This window comes from Aquila chrysaetos, chromosome 1 (genome assembly GCF_900496995.4).
Source record: "Aquila chrysaetos chrysaetos chromosome 1, bAquChr1.4, whole genome shotgun sequence".
Lineage (NCBI taxonomy): Eukaryota > Metazoa > Chordata > Aves > Accipitriformes > Accipitridae > Aquila > Aquila chrysaetos.
This window is the reverse complement of record NC_044004.1, coordinates 18,489,909-18,513,589: the sequence shown is the minus strand read 5'-3', so window position 1 is coordinate 18,513,589 and position 23,681 is coordinate 18,489,909. Positions and strand designations below refer to the sequence as shown.

At 36.4% G+C, this 23,681-nt stretch overlaps 1 protein-coding gene across 18 annotated transcripts in view; it reads right to left on the bottom strand.

Moving 5' to 3' along the window:
* Positions 1 to 23,681, bottom strand: part of SLIT2 (slit guidance ligand 2) — a 274,531-nt gene that overhangs the window by 231,493 nt on the left and 19,357 nt on the right. For all 18 annotated transcript variants that reach the window (XM_030013996.2, XM_030014001.2, XM_030013938.2 and 15 more), the window contains exon 4: positions 20,849 to 20,920. In XM_030013996.2, the coding sequence (XP_029869856.1) occupies positions 20,849 to 20,920 (72 nt within the window). The remainder of the gene's footprint in view (positions 1 to 20,848; positions 20,921 to 23,681) is intronic.

Genomic DNA, 23,681 nt, shown 5'->3' with positions numbered 1-23,681 from the left:
GGACAATTTAATTATTTTAGAACAGAACACCAGTTACTACCTATTAGACCTTTTCCACAGGCAAAAATACAGACTACAAGAACACTTTTTAGCTTACAAATTTTAGAGCTAAAACATTCTGTAATCTAAAAGAAATAAAGTAAATTATTTCACTCAGAAAACAGCTTGTGGTGACAATGTATCAGGCAACATGATTCTACTAACTCAAATAGAACAGTTTCTGAAAGTATTTTTAAATTTCATCCAGTTTGTGAATTCTGAATTCATTTACCAATTAGATAGATGCTCAACTTAACCAATGCAATCAGAATCAACTGGTGTCAAGAATTAGTAGTATTTTCAGCATTGTTCTGAAGTGCAAGAAATTACCCATACTAATTCTATCTTCTGCATTCACATACAGTTTTTAAAATGTTGCTAGTTCCTATTATTGATATATATATATTAATATCCTATTATTGCAAGTTACAGACAACTTTGAGTACTTGGCCTAAAACCTTTTGAAAATTCAGTTATTTTCATATTAAGTTGCATGTTTGGATGGCAGAGGCACTAACGTACATAAAGCTGGAAAAAGTTACAAAAAACTGCTTCTGGAGTTTCCTCTTAGTTTGGAATTTTCTTAATGCGGGATTTTTAGATTCTGGAAAAGGAACATTTACCTTTGCAAGTCAGGTTATTAGAGGAAGCATAGTACTTTTGTCATTAAAATACTTGGGTTCTGTTATGAAAGATTCAAATAAACAATGCTTGAATAAAAATTCTCCTCCTATCTACTGCCAAATTAAAAAGTACTCAAGATGCTGAGACTCTTGCCAAAGCATAAAAAACACACCCAGAACTTAACTGCCACACCTAAGTTAGTCAATTCTCAATTTAGTAATTCCTAGACGCGGTTTTATTGGTCTCTTCTATTTTATCTCTCTTGTGAAAAGTCCCTTACCCTATTATCAATTCATTTATTCAGTCACCCTCTTCTTGGTGTTTACAACTACTACAACCTTGTATCTGAGGAAGTACGAACAGTGGATCAGAAACATTCGAAGACAAGGCCCAACATGTCCAAAAGGCAATACAAATGAAAAAGGTAGTTTTCCCCTACAGTGGCCTTCAGGAAGAGAGCTAGTATTTCTCCTCAACTGTCTCTAGAAAGGTCTTCTCTAAAAACTCTTTAAGAGCTAGTAAACTATTTGCAGCAGGGAAGTAATTGAATAGAGGAGAGTTTGCCTTCCTCATACCCATTACCAGAAGCATCCTTGGTTCTTCAGGAGTGGAAAGGGCCTGAATGCTTCTGTGCTCCTCTTTCACCATCTACTTGGGTCCCCTATCCTCCAGAGAGCTCCAGACACCTCCATTGTTGCTCAGCAGTTTCCTAAAAGGCAGCAGAATGAGCCTGACCAGATCTATAGGCATTGCTGCTACTTGACAAAGAGCACACCAGGAAGGTAACGGACAGCTCCAATGGAAGATTGTAGTGTATACTGTGTAAAGAAAGATTTTTTTTCATTCCCAAAATCCATTTTCCCTTTAACTCAGCCATAACATGTTTTGCGGCTATAAGTTCTGCACTATACTCAAGAGTTCCCCAGTCTATGCTGGTTCATTTAACACAGTCACAAAAGCTATACTTTTAGGGCAAAGTCCACTATGCAGGTGGAAATACCTTAAGTTGTATGGCAAGGTTACAGCAGGACACTGACATTTTATGAAGAAGCAAAGTGAAAATACTCATTATATTTAACAGACAGATGCTTAAGGGTAAAAACCTAAAGATATTGCTTTTTTTCAAAAACAGTAGCACTCTGAGGAGGTTCTAGTCACTTGACATTTTGGACTTCTCTGCACTAAAAAAAAGGTGAAGAGAAGTTTCCACCCCAACTACAATACCTCTTATCATAGTCTTAACATAGTTTAACTCAGTTGGCCATCGCCCATTCAGTTCAGATTCAGTTGGAAAAGGAAAGTAAGTTGTCAAACTGGAAGAAATCCCCAGGCATCATGGAAAAGAGGGCTACTTGTTTGAAATGAGAGCCTGTTTAAGAACAGATAATGAACCTGGTTCACAGAAAAAGATCCAGTTAGCAAGATAACATCACCAGCCCCCTTAACCTGAGATGTCAACGACGTGACAGATGTGCGACTATGTGATCCTCATGTGACACCTCAAGATTAAGTTGCAGCATTGCCCCAAAATTTACACTAGCTGCCTTCTGGCTCCCTAGAAGAAATATAGGTATTAAGTTAAAGCTGCAAAGCCTTCAAAATATGCAAGTTATCTTTCTTTACTCAAGCGTCAATAATCATCTTCAGCTGCAAAACAAAGTATTTGTCATCATGATCCTTGGATCCTGGAATTTACCAATCTTGTCTTCAGGATACAAAGCAAAGATCTTCAAGGTTGAACCAATGAAGCTATCTGTCTTTCCAGAGGGTTTTTTGGTTTGTTTTTTAGTTTGTGTATGGCAAAGAGGAGAGGCAGGGAGAAGGAGAGGGTGAGAGGAAGGTTAAACTGTGCCTGGCTCTGGTTAGGGAACGTTAAGAGCTACATAGACTTGATAGCTATTTTCTAGGTGGGTCTTGTTTTGGAGGTAGATTAGGACAATAGGTGTTACTCTACAGTTATTAAACTAAACAAGGCTTTTGTCATTTAACAATTTTTCACATTACAATAATAGGAGAATGAAGTTATCAGACACAAATATGGGAAAGTGCAATGTCTGAACTTCCTCTTGCCAACACTGCTTTTATTAATACAAACAAATATATCACTATTAGGTTATATCATACTAAGGCCTTATAGGAAAGCAACATAACAGTGAAGCTTTCTAAAGAAAGGAATAAAAAGACAACAGTGGTATATTTAGTTTCCTAATTAACAATAACGTCATCATACATTGGCAGTAAGAGTTTAATAAAAACTGGATTGCAGCTACTTCCTGAGGCTTATGTGGCATCTGTAGCATTGCACCACAGCATGGGATATCAGAACACAGTGGGACTGTTTACCCTGTCAATCACTTGTCAATCTATCCAGCTTTCTACAAATAGCCCTTGTATTTGGGAGCAGTTTCACAAACCTCAGTAATTAAAATTTTTAACACAATGATAGACACATTTAGCAAATCTACTAAATTAAAGCCACTAACATGCACAAGAAACAAAAAGTAATGTCATGGTTACCTTTCTGCAATTAGGAAAGTTACATGTAAAAATCTCCTATAGTTATTTAAAATATTTGTTTATTTTTCAGGTATTATTTCCATTTGTTTAAAAAAAAAAAAAAAGTTGTATTAATAAGCGTATGTGTGTGTGTCTTCAAAGTCAGCAGGTAATTTTTGTTTTACTCCACCACTGCATGCATCCCTTAGAAAAAATAATACTTTCTTCTACACAAAGCATCTTGGAATCTTTTATGGTAAAGAAAGCTGGACTAACCAGATTTTCCATTAAGAATGCAGAAGAGAATTGTTCAGGAGATAAAGTCATCTTCTCCAGAAAAGACAGAAATCTAGACATCACAATGTCTATCAGCTGAGCTCACAGTGAAAGTCACCAACAAGTAAGGTCACACCAAAGTTCATGACAGTGATGAAAAATATTATGCTGAATAATGTGAGAAGACAAAAAGCTTTCACTGTGCCCAAGAATTTGATGAAGTTGATAACTGAAGAATGGAAGAAGCATGACTAAACATGATATCCCCTGAGCTCTGACAAGTTATACCAGAAGAACAAGTGTCATCAGAAATTATTGCTGCTATCTTATCCATTAAATGATCCTCTATTTCTTTGCACACAATTTTTTCTTTCATTGATCCATGACGATTAAAAAGTGGATTTGACTAGCATAAAGTTCCTCTTGACTGCCTAGGAAACTTCACCTGGAACACTGTCAAATTATGGGTTTGATTGCAATATGCAGTCAGAGTTTGTATTGGTGAGGAAATACAAATTTCTGTACTGGAATATTCCCCGTCCTGTGACTCTGGGCTCAGGTTTGGCAAGCTTGCATTTCCTGAAGAAACAAAAACCCCTGCAACTCTAACAACTGGCCAAACAAAATATCTGTCCACGAAAACAGGAGAAATCATAGCATCTTTGTCCAACTATAAATCCAATGATGACTTTGTAAGTAAGACCCATCATAATTCAGACATGCAAGGTGAATTCTTTATCTCTGGAATGTTTTACAAATATTTTATATCTAAACAACATTCCTGGCAATTATAATCTGCATTTTGAAGTGACCGTCTACAACAAAGCAAGTTACATAATTCACCAAATTTCTTGGTCCTGGTTCACGATGCAGGCTACACTGTTTGGTGGTATAGTCTGCTGCTTCCTTCTTAAAGAGTCATCTTACCCATTTCACACTGAAAAATGCATGAAAACAGCAAACAACAACTTAGGTAATGAAAACAATCTGAGGACAAAGAACAATTAGCTCCCTCAGCCAGGATCCCATATATGTACATTATAACAGTACTGGCTAGTACTGTGATAGGAAAAAAGGAATCTGGACGGACCAGAAGGATTCTGAATTTCAAAAGGTAAGCATATTACCACCAGACTGTCATTCACTTCAGAGACAATGTCCAAATACTAGGACATCGCACTGATCGATTTATCAGACCAATTAATTGTAGGCCATAAAGAAATCTTCAGGGCTAGAGCTGGCACTGATGGAAGTGGAAAAGTGGGGAAGATTGATTTCCTCATCATTATGAAAAATGCACAACATCTTTCATCTACAGACACATCGCTATTTTTCAAGATTCACATGCAATTTACAGTATTGTTTCCTACATTTTTCATATGCTTCCCTTGGCACCAGATTTCATTAAGATGCTGGCAGTGCCATCTGCAGCTCCAAAAGCATCTCCTCTGTCAACAGCTTGATCTCAGATGAGTCATTCAGCTTGGGCTAGCGAGCAAGGAGAAAAGCCTCTTAAGGCTGTGTAAATAAGTCAACTCAGTGAGCTGCATTAAACACCTTGCAAGAAACAGTCAGCCAACTGAAGAGAGTAGAAAAAAATTGTCTTTACCACAGTTTGAAATTCTAACCTTGAAATTGTGAATTTTAAATTCTGAAATTCTAAAATCTGCCAAGGCCCACATTCCATTGCAAAATCCTGCATCATCATTCAAAACAAAAGACCCCTCATTCCACCCAAGCAATACAGCTCTCCCTAATCTTTGGCAGAGGAACCTGGGGAAACTGATGGAAAATAATCTGCCAGCCACCAGTGCTGATACTCACTACAGGTATCTGTACCATATGGTAGACATCTACTACAGGACATGAACTTATTTAGCAGAGAAGCTAAGCAGTACATTTAGAAAAGCTGATATATCAAGTTTATATGGGAATTGTTTATATCCAAAAGCAGCAGATGGGGTTGCATCAAAAACAGGAACAGCAAAATAGTTAAGACCTTTGTGTTCTGGCGATATTTTTTCCACTCTACAAATCTGCTTTCTGAGTTAAGAGTTTTCAGGCCAGTCTGGCTTGAAAACTACTTGAGGATACAAAAAATTACTTTGGAATCATATACAGATATTAACTAAAAAGTGTGGAATTATAGGTGAAGTTAGCGCAGTGCTAGGAAGCTCATGGAAAGCTGGGAAGTAACAGTCTCAGCACCCACAAGGGGGAGCCTGCCCTTGAGAATAAATATGAACTCTTGCACTTCATTAGACAGTTTATGGTTATCGGACAGCCCACCAGTTTACAATTCAGTACAGAAAATTTTCAGCAAGCTTTAGGCTTTAATCAGGGCTGATGTTTGCATAAGAGGAGAGTCACAGGAAAGGAAGAGCAGGAAGGAAGTTGAAAGAAATTTAGAAACTGGGATGTGACCTTTACAAAGGGAATACATACAATCTGTCTAAATACACTGATTTTTAAAAGGAAGAACCAGCCTAGGGAAAAAGGAATGGAACACACGTACTCAGAAGATATATTTCCTATTTATCTTGGTTCCTATAGCATGCCTATTTTCACTTCTAATCTGCTTGGAAATGACTAAATATTTGTTAGTATTTCCACTTTGGAACTATTTATCTTCATAGCCATGGTAATACATTCACATAAAGGCATCGGAGCTGCCAAATTCCTTCGTTACAATTTGGATCATGGTGTAGAGGCTGGGGTGTTGGCACTTGCATCTCACTGGACCCGTAACAGCAGACACTCATCATCATCAAGTCATTATCACATTTTCCCTTCATGGCTGTGTTTATTTTAAGAAATTCTCATGTGTTCAAACACTACCTAGGCTTATTTCAGAGTATCAATTCTACATAAAACTTCAGCACAAATAGATATTTCCTTACTTTCCCTTTACAGTTCATACCTTCTGGAGCAGTTTCTGCAGATTCACATCTCCAACCCAACATCCAAGAACAAAACAAAAAGCATAAAATGGGCCAAAACCCCATATTTATCATACATGATTTAACCCCCCCCAAAAGCTGACTGTGTTCCTTTTCAAAACTACAGTTAATTCACACCACATTTCATTTTTTAAAAGAAGTCTCATATTTGGAAAGTTTTACGTAGCGTAATCCTCTCTAAACATTACACAATCTCAAAAGCACTACTGATAAAACTACACCCAGCAGGATATTGTAATTAAGGATAAAGCAAAACAAAGCATCAATTAGAATGTGATTTCTGGTTATACAATGTTTTCCTCTGGTAAGGAACTGAAACCAAATTCAGAACATCCTTTCAATCTTCTTCTGGACCACCCAACTTAAACTGAAACATTTTCCAAGTTTTTTCCTTTTTTTTTTTTTTTTTTAAATTGCTGGTCATAGCTTTCTGTGTATGCTGTTTCTTCTCTTATCTATATTCACAAAAAATAGACCCAGGGTTTTCCATATCTTGATTTAGAAGGAAAGAGATTCCTAGCAGATCCAGGTAAATTCATTAACCATGGCATACCAAAATGATGATGAGCAAACACTGTAGCAGTATGGATAACATTGATTATCTTCTGTCTGTATCTTCCTTTGGGCGTACCAAAACTACTCTCCCTTTTTGTTTAAATACTTGCCAAATTCACATGGGACCTGCACTATTATTGTGCAGAACGAGATGTTACACCATTAAAAAGAGTTTTCTGCAACATTCACATTTAGCAACCAAATTAGAAAGTCATCCCGAGTTCAGAAGCCAAAATAAAACACAATGGACAAATACAGTCATACAACCATAATTAAAAAATACAAGTAAAGTGAACAAAAAAGACAGATTAGTAACAGCAGACTGTCTTACAAAACAATCCCACCCACAGCTAGATCATGCAAAAAAGGAGGCACTGAATACTGTTACAGGAATCTAGTTTAAGTTCCATTTTCAACAAAGTATGTAGTCAAATAGCTTTACATTTCTATGGAACCATAAACTGGAACTATAGCATCACATTCTTACTCTCTATATGAAGATATTAAGTTCCAAATGCATACCGCTAATTCATCAAATAATAATGCAACATTTCATGGATACAGATAATATTTTTCTAACTACTTTCTTTTGGACAAACTCAAAGACAGGCATAGCCAGCTTTATTGCATTTTCCCTTTGACTACTTCTCAAAGACTGGGGTTTCTTTTTGGTTTGGGGGGTTAGGTTTTTTGTTCATTTGTTTTAATATGTTAACATCTTAAACATCAATAATGAAGGCCCAAAGAATTACCAGTGCTAATGCATTTGCATACCCACACATCACACACTAAGGCCTTGCTGTATGCATGAAAGGCAGAGTTAGGAAGACTCAAATTCCCATTCCAGGGAATACACAAAACTGAGTAGTTACGCTAACAGTGCTTTCCTTCAGGAAACAAACTTTGAAGTCTTTTACAGCAACAGTAACATAACCGTATGTTTTTTTTCAATACAAAATGCTTTCTACTTTTGTTTATTAAAATGTGCAACAATCCTTGTGCACCTTAATCTAAATTTCTTTAGAGTTAGCCTGTGAAATAATACACTGATAACACTTCAACACTTTTCTGCCAGTGCTGAAAGGCTTTCTAGACTGAATTCTACATTACAAACGATCATGGTGATCTGGAGCTCTTGTAAGACAAATAAGTGTTCCCTGGAGGAAAAGACAAATCAGCAATCAGCAGATTCCTAATACAGTATTTGCCACTTCCAGGTAAATGTTAGGTTTTTCATATTTCTGAATTTTCTCCCTATTACCAACTCACTGTCTAGGGTCTATCTAGGTATGAGAACTATCGCTTGTCAGCAATGCTTGCTTCATCTGCCTCCATTTCACCATCCTAGTCAAATAAATTACATGTAACACAATAGTGCAAGCTGTCATACTGCAAAACAGAATTAGGCTGTTCTCCCCCACTTGGCACCTTTGTAGATAAAATCACTATGAAGACAGCTTGTAACGGAGTGGTTAGGAGACCAGCAGTGAATAAAATTAATGGCAGAAAAGGCTTTGATTTTCTGCTACTACAGTGAAAATCCAACATCCACTGTTACTCCTAAATATTAAATCTTGTGAATTTATAATTCCAGCAGACTGTCAAGTTCCATTTTTTTAATAAGAATTCATATATCTGGAAGCATTATTAGTATTTTAACTAGAGTACTGAATAGATGCCAAATGATCATTCTCAGGTCACCCATCTCAAAGACTTGCAACTTGCTGCAAGAATCTTTTCTTGACCAATCAACCTCTTAATTCAATTACATTTCTCCCAGTTTTGCTCTTTGTTCCCCCCCCCCGTATATGCACACCCACAATACTGCCATTCTTTTGCAATTTCACTCTTACACAACTAAGCTAACAGCACATACTCATTTTAAAGCCTTCCCTGTAACTCAAATCCAGTTCAGTTTTCTGTCATTTGACTGAGGAAAAAAAAAAAAAACCACAATACATTTTGCAACCTGATTACAAGAACAGACAAAAAAACCTCAGTTTAGTCAAAATCCTAGTGAAATGTTTTTAATGTTGCAACAAAATGGGAAAAATGCATTTGAAGTAAACATCCCACAACATTAGCTAGAACAGCAACCCACCTTGCCAGTGGTTTTGCAAAACGGCAGTGTAGTTAAAAATATTTTCTTTTCCATTTCCTGCAGTGTCTTTGATACATACGCACAAAATTGCATGATCTTATTGTTCCATGCTGCACTGTACATTTATGGCTATTAAGTCCCTTACAACAGTTTTCTCCCCAGTGATCACAATCTTGAATTTGCCATAAGTATTTTGCATTTCCGACGTTCTCCAGTCCATATCCACAGGAAAAAACAATTCTGGCATACTTTATTTTTTATTTAAATCCCTTAGTATTATTTCCTCTAACAAAATTTACTGGTGTGCTGTTTACACAGTTTAGATCAGTAATCAACAGGCTACAAAACAATGGACCAATAATAAATACTTCACCCCAGTGCCTTATCTAAAACTTTAACAGTATGTGGCACAACGGGCCATACCCCAGCAGCTTTGAACCTAAATTTGTATGTGTGTGAGGTTTCAAAGTAAAGGTAGCTGTACACTGGATATTGTAAAATTCTTTCATCTTAATATGGCATGCTAGCTGAACAAGCTTTGCTAACAGTGATTGTCCTGTTTCAGCTGGGATAGAGTTAATTTTCTTCCTAGTTTTAGATTCTAAAACAGCTGTAGAATTTTCTAATTATTTCCTAGCCCGAGAAGTCTTATAACATGGTGAAAGATTCTCTTCTTTTGCACAGATAAAGCCACTGTTATCAGCCAGAACAGTGAAGATGACTTGCTTTGCCAGTTAGACCCTCAAATCTGAACATGTCTGGCTACCCTCATTGGTGAGCCAAAGGAAGAGCAAGACTACAGTTATGATTCTTTTTTCTAGATGAAATTTAAATTGACATCTGCCAAACCTACATACAAAACTAAAACCTAGCCCCAAGACAACATCTCTGCACCCTGTGTCAAATTAGAAGTTTTGGCTTCTGCACCTCTGGGTGAATGCTGTACTGGAGATCAAGCAGCAAAGCAGTCCTCTTTAGGTGTGGTATTTCTCCACTTCGTAGTTCTGGTTTTTCACTTTTAAAAAAACACTCTGATCTAAAAAATGAGATTTTTTTTTTTTGAGTGGCACTTTTATTTTGTTCTTGTGTTGTAGGGGCATAAATGATGAGGGAAGTACCATTAGGAGAGTTACACAAAAGTATTTTCTCTATTGAATCTACGGACACATTACTAAAATCAAGGAGGGAAGTCAGTCTCTTGCCTTTTACAAAGAATGCACAACTCATTAAAAAACCAGAGTATGACAGAACCAATTAATCATGGACTAGATTTAACACTAAAGCAGAAGTAGTAAGGACCAGACAGGAATTTTCTCCAGTCTCAGAAATGATCCCTGCTTTCCTGCAGTGTATGTATGTGTATGTGTTTGAGTGTCTCTTTTTTTTAGTTCACGTAAATGATTTTCTTTAGTTTGGCTAAGCTTTTCAGATTTTTTTCTTCCTCCCACTTTAAGATGCACATTTACACTCTTTCTCTCCATTTAGCCTTCCATATCTTTATACTCTGAGAAGCAGCTACTACAAATACCCCTTCATTACATTAGCTGTTATCCTATCTTTGCAACCCTTCCCTGTGGGCCTTATCAAACTTGAGATGCAACCTTTTCAGTTTTGAGGTCAATCAACTATCTAAATCCCTTCCAGCTATCCACCACTCCTACAAAAATCCACAGAAGGGGAAAAAAGAGTGGATGTTTCTTCTATCTCCCCTGTATTAAAAGTACTAAAAGCACTGAACAGCCACCGTCAAACCTCACCTCATACATGCTACCTTATAAAGCATGAGCAGCCCTTCCTTACAACTGTATGGAATACACATTCACAGTAAAAATAAAAATGTCATTGAACTGTCTGGACAGAAGGGGAAATGAAAAGAAAGAGGCAAGGATTTTGTCTCTTGTACGTATTACCCTGCAAATCCTCAAGGAGTACTTAACCAAAAGATTTACCCCCCCATTTCAGCCCCTTTTTTCTTCCCCCTAAAGATTAAGGGCCATGGAAAGAAGCCTTCAGAGCATGGTCCTTTAAACACCCTTGAGCCAGGGAGGGCCTGCACCTGGGCTTGGCTGTAAAGATGAAAAGAGTTCAGCAAGTCCCAGCTTTATTCCCCATGAGGTGGGTCTGAACAGCCATTAGCAGAGCAGGCCCCTCGAGTGTCTGAGGGAGAGAATAAACTCCGCTCAGTATTCATAAGCAGCCTTTCCCAAATAAAACCGCCAGCCCTGGCTCCGGTATCCTTACAACAGCTACAAGGATCAGGACAACAGTCTGGGCTGTTCATCGCTGCGGCCCTCGCTTCAGCTCTCCTCTGAGACCCAATATTGCACTTCATATATTGGCACTTTTCCTTACCGTAATGAGAGCCCCCTTTAATTGGTACTTAGATAATTGATGTGACCTGCCTACCAGGACTCTGAGTCCCACACCGTTCAACATAGTTTCAGCTGAAGTCTATCGGTCTGCGTGTGGGAAGTTTAGCCTATGTCTTCCTGCACGCACTGCTCGTCTTAATCACTCGCCAGTTCAGCAAACCTAAAATCTCTACCAGGACTGCAAAGTGAAGAGAGTAATCTAAGCGTGGTACAGGGTAAGCCTCTCTTATCTATCCTAAGCATGTCCTAAGTACTCCATCTGACATGTCAATTCAAGAAATGGATATTGCAGAAATTTTTTTCAATTAAAAACACTAACAAATGTACTCAAATTGTGATACACTGCTTTAACTGTAAATGGTCAAATATTTCAGACAAAAGCAAATGCGAGTACCTCTGACAAGTCTCCATCTGAATATTAAATTTCAACTTAATAAATATATTCAGAGAAGTTTGAAAAACATTGAGATCCCATTGGCAGATAGGACTCTCACTGCAGCTGTAATATTTCATCAAGTGTTGGATGGTTTATGTCATTCGTGTGGAGAAAAGGAACATTTTACTGTATCAGCAGATTCCTAAGTTTTCCAGCTCAGTTATTGACATGTGTAAAGGATATGATCATCAGTAAAAACAAAAAGTATACCAAAAAATTTGTGGGTCGTCAATAATTGAGTTAAGCTGTGCTGGGCTTTTTTATTATTAATCTATTAACATGCTTTAAAGTTGGGGGTTTTATCCCCTAAGCAGAGACTGATTAAAAATGCACCCCTAAAAAAAGAAAAACAACAACAAACCCCAATCTCTAAACCTAGCTGTAATTTCAGTTTTCACTACAGCGTGTTTATAAAAACACATCAGTTGAAGAGCAGCTGCTCTTTAACAAAGAGCATTTCATCTCGCTTTAGCTCTAGGATGCAAAAAACTATTCAAACATGCTTTGTAGGGCAACATTATTGCAAAAAGCATTTGTAGATCAACGTTACAACAAAAAGCATTATGAAGGACCAAGGGCAAATTAAAGCTTTTTAGATAGCCTTGACTTTCTTTGATACAATGGAACATATGAAAGTAGATCCGTGCTGGCTAAAGTGGATATGCATTTTTGTAGTAATGTTGTTTCCCTTGCCAATTTCCTATTCCTTTTGAAGAATTCAGACAGGAGCTACTACAACCAGTGCACGATATGTTGTCTGTTTCAAACCTCCTTTTTTTTCTTATAAAAGCTTGTATATTCTTACCAAAAACAGACAGACAAATCTGGCAAAACAACAATCTTTAATTTTTTTCTACTACAGTAAATTTTTTGTTGATACCTTCTCCATATATTAGTAATTTTCTAGGAAAAGACTATGGTCTTTGTAAGAAAGCAGACTTTGCGAAATATTTTTAAAAGGAAAAATACATGTGTTGTTTGAATGCTGTGTGAGTAACTTTAGAGAAGCTTTAAAACAAATTCAATGCATTCAAAATGCTATATAAATCAACATTCAGGATGAAGGGTCAACAGGGGTTAAACTGTCTGTCCTTCTTGACTACATTCATAAATGTCTTTTCTAGCTGTACTTATAGAAGCAACTGCAGCGTAACTTGGATATTAAAACCTCCAAGGAAACCAACAATAAAAGCTGCTAAGAATTTCACAAGGTTTTTTTTTCCTTAGGTGTTAATTAAATGATCATTTAACACTGAAATGTAAACACAACATTTTCATCTAGTGACAGCACAGCCTATTATAAATCCAGGGTAATAAACGTCCTGGTGTTAATACTCTGAACCAAGTTCCCACAACACACTAAGATGCCTTGTCGTGTCTAAGGTTAAGCATCTAGACACAAAACAAAGATTGTGCCTACTCGACTTCCAGTTCAATTTTCCCATCGCCCAGTGACCTAGGTAACACTTTGAGCAATAAAGAATAAATTTAATTTCTCCAGCATTTTGTGAGGATTAGGAACAATTGTTGGCCTGCAATGACTTTTTATCCTTGGATTCTTTCTCTTCCAGAGAATTCCCCCAGTTCTAAAAGAAAATTCTGATGGTTTAAGACACAGAACAAACAGAACTTTAAATTAGGCTTTTTTCAATCAATTGGAACTGTTGGAGGGGAAGCAATCAACCTTTCTTTGGACTTTTCTCAGCTATTCAGTTACTTCAGGCTTTAATCTTCCACTCGCAGAAGAAACCTACCATCATAGGGACAAGCCTCTGTACTTTCACATTTTCACTTGGCCTGATTTATTCCTCTTTTCTGTTCTTTTTTTAATCAAGATGACACGGCTGCACTTAAATGTCCACTCTGTGCAAGGCGAGACTCACAGATGTCCTCTTTATAACATTTCACACCATGTTTCTGTACCACATAATAATGGCATTTCCTCTGACATGCCTTTTTACTTTTCATTGCTTCCTTCACCGAGATTCAGTTTCCTACTTAACTCCTGCCTGAAAGGTTTCCTATATCACAATTTACCAAAGCTTTCAAGGTTAACCCTCCAGGAACAACCCAGGGACTGATTCAGACTGGACATGAATATGGTTACAGGTGACCCAAAACCAGCTACTTTAATTTTCGTATTAAAAGGCAATTATCTTAGTTCTCTGCTTTTACCGCTATCATGTCAACAAAAATATGGAAGATCATTATTTATGCTTGGGGCCGAACAGGTCAAGATAACAAAGCCATAATAGCTAAAGTAGATCCCTTGATTATTCTGAATACCACCACATTATTTTAAAAGAGCTATGGCTTGAGTAATTATTAATACGATTCATGCTTTCACATTAGACATATTTAAATATCAACAGTTAATAGCATAAAAATTTTTGAATACCACAGATATTTATGTTCGTCCAGAAGAATCACCTTAAGCCATATTTTTGTTTGCTTGGTGTTTAACATGATTTTCCAATTAAGGTTAAAAGAAACAATAAACAGTCTTGGAGTGTCTGTTCTAATGAAAAATCAATAGTTATAAGTATCCCTACAAGCGTCTTTCGCTGAAATTAGTCAACAATATCACTTGGTAATGTAGATTACGTAAAGATTTAGTAATCTGCTCAGTAGCAGAATTAGCTTACAGACCCAGAAGTCCATCCAATTTGCCATTTTACCCCATAGCAAAGGAAATATTGCTTGTAAAAAATGCATGAAATTATGGGTTTATAATTAAAGAAATAAAGGCAAATTTAACTGCAATTTACAGACACCTCCTAATTATCTCAAAATTAAAAATAGAAACATCCATCTTGAGAGCGCCATTTCACAAGAAAAAAGTTTGCTTCCAATTTTAAAAATCCCATACTATTACTTCAAGTAACAACATTTAACCTGATTTCTGTATATTTGGTATACCATTTTTTTTCCCCGCACAGCATCATGGCAGGTACTGTGAAAATACAAAAGAAAGCGTAGCTCAGGAAAAACCTACAGATTAAAAAATTCTAAAAGAAAGGGCAGGAAGAGTAATGTAGTGACGTTTGAAGTCCAATAATTGCACAAAGCAATAATACATTTTACTTTTCTTTTTTCTGACTACATTTCAAAAGTTCATTCTGGTTTCAGCAACACTTCCACTCAGCTAAACCTAAGACTGAATGTTTGCTGTTGCTAGGATATAACTACTGCAAGTCGTACACCAAATGCATATATATAATTCTTGTTTCTGTGCTCAAAAAATAAATCACCTGATGAAGTGTACAAGTTTTTGCAGCACTTCCAAAACCTCTAAAAAGTCATCTTGCCATCTCTAGCCCTACATAAGTAGGGCTTATGTCTGAAGCAAAGCTACAGTGTTATTTGTTTTGCTCATTACATTGTAAAGGATGACCTGGTCTTCAATTTTGAAACTTTATAGTAGAGAACAGAGAACTGAAGGTAGAAAGCAGTGATGGTAGGACAAGAGAAAAGATGCACATAGAAGCTAAGTTGCATAAAGTATTCAAGCTCCTAATTCACTTTTCTCCCTGGATTAAAAAAGAGCAGGTGACAGAAGCAACAATCAGTCTTTATAATGTCTTACAAAAGTTTCTCTCTTAGATCCTCCATACCAGAAATGAATGCCAGAGAAGAGGTACTACAAACCTAGGACAGAGGCAACATGTTTTTAGCTACTTTAGTTTCTTCTTACGGGTGACGAACCTTAACAAGCATATTTTTAATACCTATTAATTCTATTATTTTTAGATAGTCCTGTCTATCTATGGATTGCAATTATAGCAAAGATAAGACTCTCATAACTGTTACTAGCAGTAGACTTGCAGCACACGGGACCAAATTCACCCTGAAAACATTCTAGACTGGGGCAATAAGACCTGGTATTAGTAACAATGCACCGACATACCAAAGCTATGATAATGGTGCTTCCACACTGCAAGAAAAAGTAGTAATTACTCATATATTAAATCAGAGATTTCTTTTTAATTACTGGCTTACAATACCACAAAGCCAAAACTGCATACTCATTTTATACGTACGCTATATGCAGTATTAATATGTTCTTACCAACTTTACTTGTTCATTAACCTAATAATTGTTTAGATGAAACAATTTAAACACTCTTGTATTTGAACTAAACCACTGTGGTAGAAAAAACACAAGAAGTTAAAACACTAGCAGGATGGACACAATGTATGGAAGACTTACTTGTTTCTATTTACCCCTAAAAGGATAAGATTCAAATCTATCATTAAAAAAAAAAAAAAAAAACAACAAACCAACAAGTTGCCTTGTACACAGGTTGCTAAAATGCCCCGTAATAAATCATAAAAACTGAAACAAATGACTAAAAAAACTAAATGCACTTTCCTGGGAAGGATATAGCAACAAGGAGGCTTCATAATTCATGTTCCAATAAATCTGTTTAATTGCTGCACATCCAGCACCCTTCTGCAGTAAGGTGGAACACACTGTAATGTTATTGCAGCCCATACAACAGTGGAAATCTACCCATTATGCTTATCCACCAGCAGTTCCTTTAACAATCTACTTGCAAAAGGAGAGAGATTCATCGATACTGCCTTCTGAAAAGGGGAAACTCACTCTTGCTTCTCATTGGATTTAACATCCAGAGCCACCTGTCTGCAGTTGGAATAAGATTTCAGAGGCTTTGGAATAACAAGCATTTTTCTAATGAGTGATTTCTCTATCGAGTTGTTAAAACAGATCCAGACCGAAGATAAATATCTTCTCTATAAAATTGTGACTATAGTCTCACTTGCCATGATTACTGTTAAAAGAGATATGACAAAAACATCAATTAAGCCACAAATGCAGCCTCCTTAACAATAAGGAGACCAGCACTTAAATATTTTAAAAGTCGCTGTTTTAGCAACTTACATACACCGCCCTTTTATCTTTTTTTTGTTCCTATCTGATGTTTTGGTTTTTGTTTTTTTTTTTTTTTTTTTTCCTCTTGGCAAAGGTAAAAACAAAACAACAGTCAGCAAATTATGCAAATCACAGGTTCTCCCGCACCAGCTCGAAAACCAGACACGATCGGAGAACTTTCCTCCGCTCTGCGCCAGCCGCCCGCAGCCTTCCTCCCCGCACCGGGAGCGGGCAGCGGCGCTCGGGCTAGCGGGCTGGATGAGTAATGATGTCGGTCCGACCGGACAACGGTAACCCTGGCAACTGTAACCTGCAATTCCTGCCTAACCATTGTGGGATTTATTGTGGCAGGGGCCAAAGAGGCCAAGAGTAAAATGAAGCAGAGAACTATGGTGTCTGACACATCTAGTACCACACACTTTAATCATAGCTGGCAGAAATTAATTCAGGAGGAATTTTTGCAAGGGCCCCCCATGCAGCATGTTTTGTTGTTGTTGCTGCTGCTGCTGTTGTTGTTGTTGTTCTGCCCTAAGATTTTTTTTTTTAAAAGGTTTTCTTGATGTTTAGTATGTTTTTCCTTTAATTATTAGCTGTGAGGAATTTTTTTTAAAGTGACTAACAGACATCTCAAAACTGAGTGTTTATTAATCAGACTATACTAAGATTTTTTTTTCCTCTAGAGGAGAAACATCTTATTCACAGTATGCATCTTCTCAAGTAGGTATTAGAAGGAAAACATATCTAGTATCAGAGCACATCCACTAGAAAGATTGTTTTTTCAAAGCCAGTACTGCTTAACTTTTACAGCAAATATTGGTCAGTAAGGAAACCTAACCTCATTCCAAGCACAAGAAATGTAAATCAAAAGGGACAAGCGTTGTACATGGAATTCAATAACCTTTACATGCTCCTGATTAATAAAGGTATCTTTTAAAACTGAATTTTCAAACAGCTTTGGGTCCAGCACTTGGTATCCTGCAGCAAACGGCAATCAATGAACTGTGATCTAACCAGCCAAAGTAAGCAGTCAAAATCTATTTGTCTCAGATAAGCACTCACTAGGCTGGAGGAGTGCTCTGTACTAACGTACCATCGCCGATGCTAGACAAGTTAGCGTGAGTGGGCACATGGGTCACTGAAAACAATGCATCCCCTTCTTGCAGGAAAAGTACTTGTTGAACATGGACTAATATTACCTCAGGGGATTTACAACAGCACCTTTACTGGATCAAAACAGAGGTTCATGTACATTGTGCTTTGAGAGATACCTTGCAAGGTAAGATTAATATACCCTACAGCATTATTCATCCTATTTTTAGCATTAACTACTTCCTACTGAAATATTTTTGTCAAAACACCTTTGCAGATAACTAGTAATGGGAAAATCAGTTTCTGCTTTGACTAAAATTATCCATTTTAACTAGTTCCAGGAGATTTCTTGGAAGGGTGCTAAATGTGGAAGAAAGTAACCTGAAAAAATAATTCGTTTGACTACCTTTGAAAAATCAAGTGTCTTTAGACACAGAAAATAATGCACTGTCTCTTTTAAACTCTCAACCTATCGCTTTCCTTTACTTACACTTCCCATCTGTCAACAAGTGCTTGTAATTTTATTACACTGTCCTGTAGTTTATGCAGAGTTGGTATTATTTTACAGAGTTCTGTTAATGGACTGGATAAATGGTAATGCTATTTAAACTAGTCTCCTGCTCCAGCAAACACAGCTGCAACTGTACTACTATTTCTAGGCAAACATCTTGACCTGAACACGCAGTGCTCTCTCAACCCGTCCAAAGAGAAATTGGAGCAGACAGCAAAGGGAAAGCATAGCCGGCCGCTGGCGGCAACCAACTGTGTCTAATCATAATTCATATACAGTGTACCCTCTTTCTTTTATATTGCATTTAGGCTACACAACAAGCATATGTGCTTCTTCACCTGGCATCTCATTTACAGCCAAGGGTCAAATGGTAATTATTATTCACAGAAGCTCAATAGTATGTTGAAAACTCGCAGTACACACACTGTTTGATTAGCTGTTAAATGCCAAAAATAAATACTAAAACCAAAGCATATTATACATTTTATTGATCATGTTTAGAGAACTTTAATTCTGCTTAGAAATATATTTATTTGGATGTCAATACATGTAAGCATATACAGTGATACATGTAAAAAAACCAAATCATTTTATACTCTTCATAGTGATCAAGCTACATATAATCTGAAAACTGATGAACAACATTTAACCAGCATCAATCCCTTCATTGGCCTGACATTTTTTTAATTACAAATTTAGTGTTAAGCGACTGTAGATTTTCAGTATTGCTCATATTTGCTTTTAAACATGAATGCATTACAACCAGACATTCACTTTCATGGTCTGATCAACAATAACCCTTAGGCAGAGGAAATTTAATACTGTGAAGCCAGCGATCTCTTACTTTCCACCATATACGCTATGAGCAGTTGTGTGTTTTATGTCAAAGGACATTATAGATTTAAAACTAGCATCTATCAAATACACAATTCTGAATTAAATATATTCAAGTGTGATTTTGCCTGAAGTGTGCATCCATTTTTTGGCTGCAAATTATGGCTCATTTCTATTTTATATGAATTTAGGTAACAACCATTGCACTATAGGTGGAATAATAAAATGATCATAAATCCCTTTCATTTTCCTTCCTTATGGAGGTAATATCTTTATCATGGCTGATGGAAATTATAAAAGACTCGATTGTTAATATATAAAAGCACATATGAATATATTATCATATTATAGCAGAGTAAAATACTTTTGTTTGTCAGAACAAAAGCCTTCAGGAGCTTTCTGGCCTAGTAATTTAACAACTCATTGCATCTACAGGGAAGTTCTAGAAACAAAGCATACATCCAAAGCAAAGGAAAGAAACAAAAATACACAGAACTAAATGTTTACACTAATAATAGAGACATTTTCAGTTTACCATTTCATATTACTATAAGAGGGGAAAAAAGAACTATTATTTCACAACATTAAAACAGAATTCAACTCCTAAAAAATAAAAGCTTCGTTATACCATTTGTTCTCAAGAATATTTCTATATACTAAAGTGGAAACAAATCAGAGGAACCCCACCCTCCTCTACCTTCAGTCTTTTTTTTCCCAAGCACACAAGGGGTGAAGCTCTGTAAAATGAGCAATTTCAACAAGCAGAAATCTCACCTGAAGTCTAAAGAAATGTGTCAAATACATATCTAATTAAAACAGGGCTGAATTTGTACAACCTTTGCAAAGCCTACTTAAGCATGTCATGTTGTATCCCTTCCATATAACATACTATAACTGAAAGGTACCTTAAAATTTATTTTTTTACAACAACTGATCATGTAGATAAATACAGAAATCAGTATCTGAGCTTCATTCCACGTTTTTACTGCAACAGAAGTAAGTGGATTCTTAGAAGGGCCAATGGTTCAAAACATTAATTTAAAAATATTGCCAACAGTAAAACATTATCAAACCAAAGAATACAATCAAAACAAAAACTCATTACCCAATTTGATAGTTTTTATTTAAGGTAAAACATTTCACAGTTTCTTATTCCCAGAGCTTAAGTTACTACCTTTGTTTTCTTTGTGAGGGGACACAGGAGAGACTTCTCCACAGACCTACTATTTGCCAATGCTGTGATTTTTCTGGTCAAGCGTGCACAGCCACAAAAACAGAACATCACAAACCGCAGTGCTTATACAGTGCTATATCTCGGGGTCAGAATCTCCACAGGCTTTTTTTATTTCTTTTAACACAGAAACCAAATAACAAACAGGAGAAAAGGAAAGCCAAAGTATTCTTTCAGCAAAACTTCATTGCCAAAGTGGGAATGGATGAAACAATATTTTGACTCGTACAACTATCAGTAAATAACCTAGATTGAAAAAAAAAAGAATTTTGCAAAGCAGTCAAAGAAAGTACTCAGCTTAAACAAAACATCAAAGTTCCTAGATGCATTTTAGGCCTGTTTGAGGCAAAAGACAAAAAACCTAATGCAAGACAGAATACCAGACCAATTCCAAATTTTCCAGAATAAGTTATTGGGTCGTGCCTACTTACAGCCTGTATAACTTCGGCGTCCCCAGAAAGAGCAGTTCAGAAAGCAACTGGAGGTTATTTCTGTTTAGGCGCCTTTAGAAAGAAAAAGAAAAAGTTGTGTTAAATTACAAATGCTACAGCAATGCAATGCAACCACTTTGAGCAGGCATCTCAGTGCTGTAACAAGCTGATTTTAAAGACCAGAAAGGCTATGCAATGCTGGTCCATTAGTGGAGACATGGTCCAGCAGTAAATTTACCATGGACTAATTACATTTTCTGGTTTCCCCAACAGACCATATTACCTATTTTACGAAAGATTTTGAAGCTCTGTAGTGTGAATCAATCACTAAGTCAGGACTCTGTCCTGCATAAACAACCAGAAAACTAAAAATACAAAATCAGCAGTGTAACTTCCAATTCCCCACCAACTCTGTGTTCCTCTTAGTATAATGAAGCAGATAGACATTTTGTGACCATTAAAAGATTCAAGGGAACATGTATCAAATGCATACACTTAGTTATGTAATCAGACAATGTATCTAAAGATCCATATAACCAATTTAAATAAAAAAAGCAAAGGAAGCTGTTCTAGAAACCCTGATCAAGCAAAAGTCAGAAAAATCAAAAAGTCCCAGCTTGTATTTGGCATTACAGGGGGTTTTTTGCACACAGAGGTTTTTTTCCTCCAGCTGTAAAGATACACCAAAGGAAGTTAAATCAAAAAAACCCCACCATAATCAATTGTACATAAGACAGTACAAAAGAAAAACTACAACTAGACTTTGGAAGATACCCATTTGTCTATGACGTTTCTCAATGAACATGCTGACCAGGGTCAAAACTACTTAGTTTGAAGTGACAAGTTCAAAACCCACTGTATTATAGCCATAGGCAACAGAAAAACCACTAGCCAAGACAAATATATTCTATCTTCATCATCTTTTTTTAAACATACAATGCAGATTATTCTAATGAGTTTAAGTGACAGCCCTGAAGCATACACTCATACCAGTCAAGAATTCAAGCTCAAAACAGGTTTTTGGTTGTTTTTAAGCAATGCACCACACATGTCACCTGCTATTCAAGCAAAGCAACATACTGAAAAAACTGTTTTGTCCCACCAACCTCATCACAAGGCTCAGTTTGCAATGCACAGTGCTTCTCAATACAATAATTCAAGGCATTCCTGGACACCAGACTGCATGGTAGTATCTGATATTTATTTTATCCTTACAGTGGTTACATTACATATGTCAACATACTGCTACCAAGACATTCCACAAGGTAAATAAAGATATTGGACAGCAGTTTTGCAAAATTAAGTCTTAGAATTTCATAAAGCTTCAGAATTTCTTGTTTGTTAGTCCTGGGGCTGAAATCAAACAGTTAAGCCTGTTTAGCCTCTAAGGGCTCATTTTTCATAAACATTGCTCCATTTAAAGGTCTTTCCAATTTAAAGGTTTTTCTATAAATTCCCATAGAGATACACACACACACTCAATATCCAGTTTTACATAGCTCCATGGTCTAGTTCACTTAGTTATTGCTCCCTTGGAGTTCAATGTGGCTACTGATGAGAGCAAAATAATCTGAAAAATATTCTTACGTACCCACAGGTTCACTCCCACATTTCAAACCATAAGTAAGCAGTGAGCTTTTTGAGATCTAGATATCCATAGTTCTCCAGTTTTAATGTCAGGTTCCTTTTTGTTAGTCAAGCACCAGAAATCCTAATTTCTTTAAGCAGAAGAAATTTAAATCACACATTTAGAAGATTAAAAGATAATTTAGAGTAAATGAAAGAGATCCTGAAAAGGAAGGACTACAGTAGCAAGATAAGTGAAATGAGTGAAGATGCAGTTTAGTAAGAAACAGGAAAAAAAGCTTAATCCAGCAGCAGCAAAAAAAACAGAATTGTGATCTTGCAAGTTTTATTTCCAAATCAGTAGAAGGAAAGTTTTCAATATAAAGGAAAGATAAAGCTATAAATAAGTTTGACTAGTGGAAGACTTCTGGTTTGAACACTGCTTAAAAAGAAAGCCTTACCTACATAAAAAAAAAGAGTGATATATTTTAGTGTTTGTGGATCTACTGCATTTTCAAAATAAGGTCATTTAAAAATAGATATTTTCCTACCTTTAGTAAATTTATTTATAAAAGTATATACTAAGACCACAAAACTGAAGTAGTAGGAGGAAAACTGTTTCAAAGTAACAGTTACATTTGTGATCAAAAAAGAATAATGTGAAAATGGAATTCTTAGATACTGAACCTAAACAAATGGTTAAATAAAGAGAGAAATAAAATTCATTCATCCCTTCTCATTGCTAAATAGATAGTTCAGACTTAAACCTCTAAGTCCATGATTACAGATCAAGAAGTACATGGGAAAACATGCAGGGTAAAGACTTTGGGAAGTTAGTCTCTAATCAGAAGCTATTCAGGACAAAAATTTCTGTTGATATTTTTTAAGGACTCTATTAGGTTCAGATGCTAGACAATAATGGCAAGGTGTAACTGCAGAGGCAATGAAACCATTTAGTATCTGTGCTTTTGTAGAAGTACCATATAAAACAAAAGGAGGCACTACAGTACAATGATGTAACATTAACGGATGATGAAGTTCTTCAGGCAGGCTGCCTTTCACTAAATGCAACAACAGTCTTACAAGGACACACTTAGCATTGCTTTAGGAGGACACTTCACAGGTGAAATACTTGTACTAGTACATAACTTTCTACACAAGCAGTCAATACCTTAGATCAGTAGCTTCTGTTATTACGTGTAGTTCACACAGCCAACACAACTGACTATACTGTGAACATACTGATGCATGTGCTGCTGTACAGGCT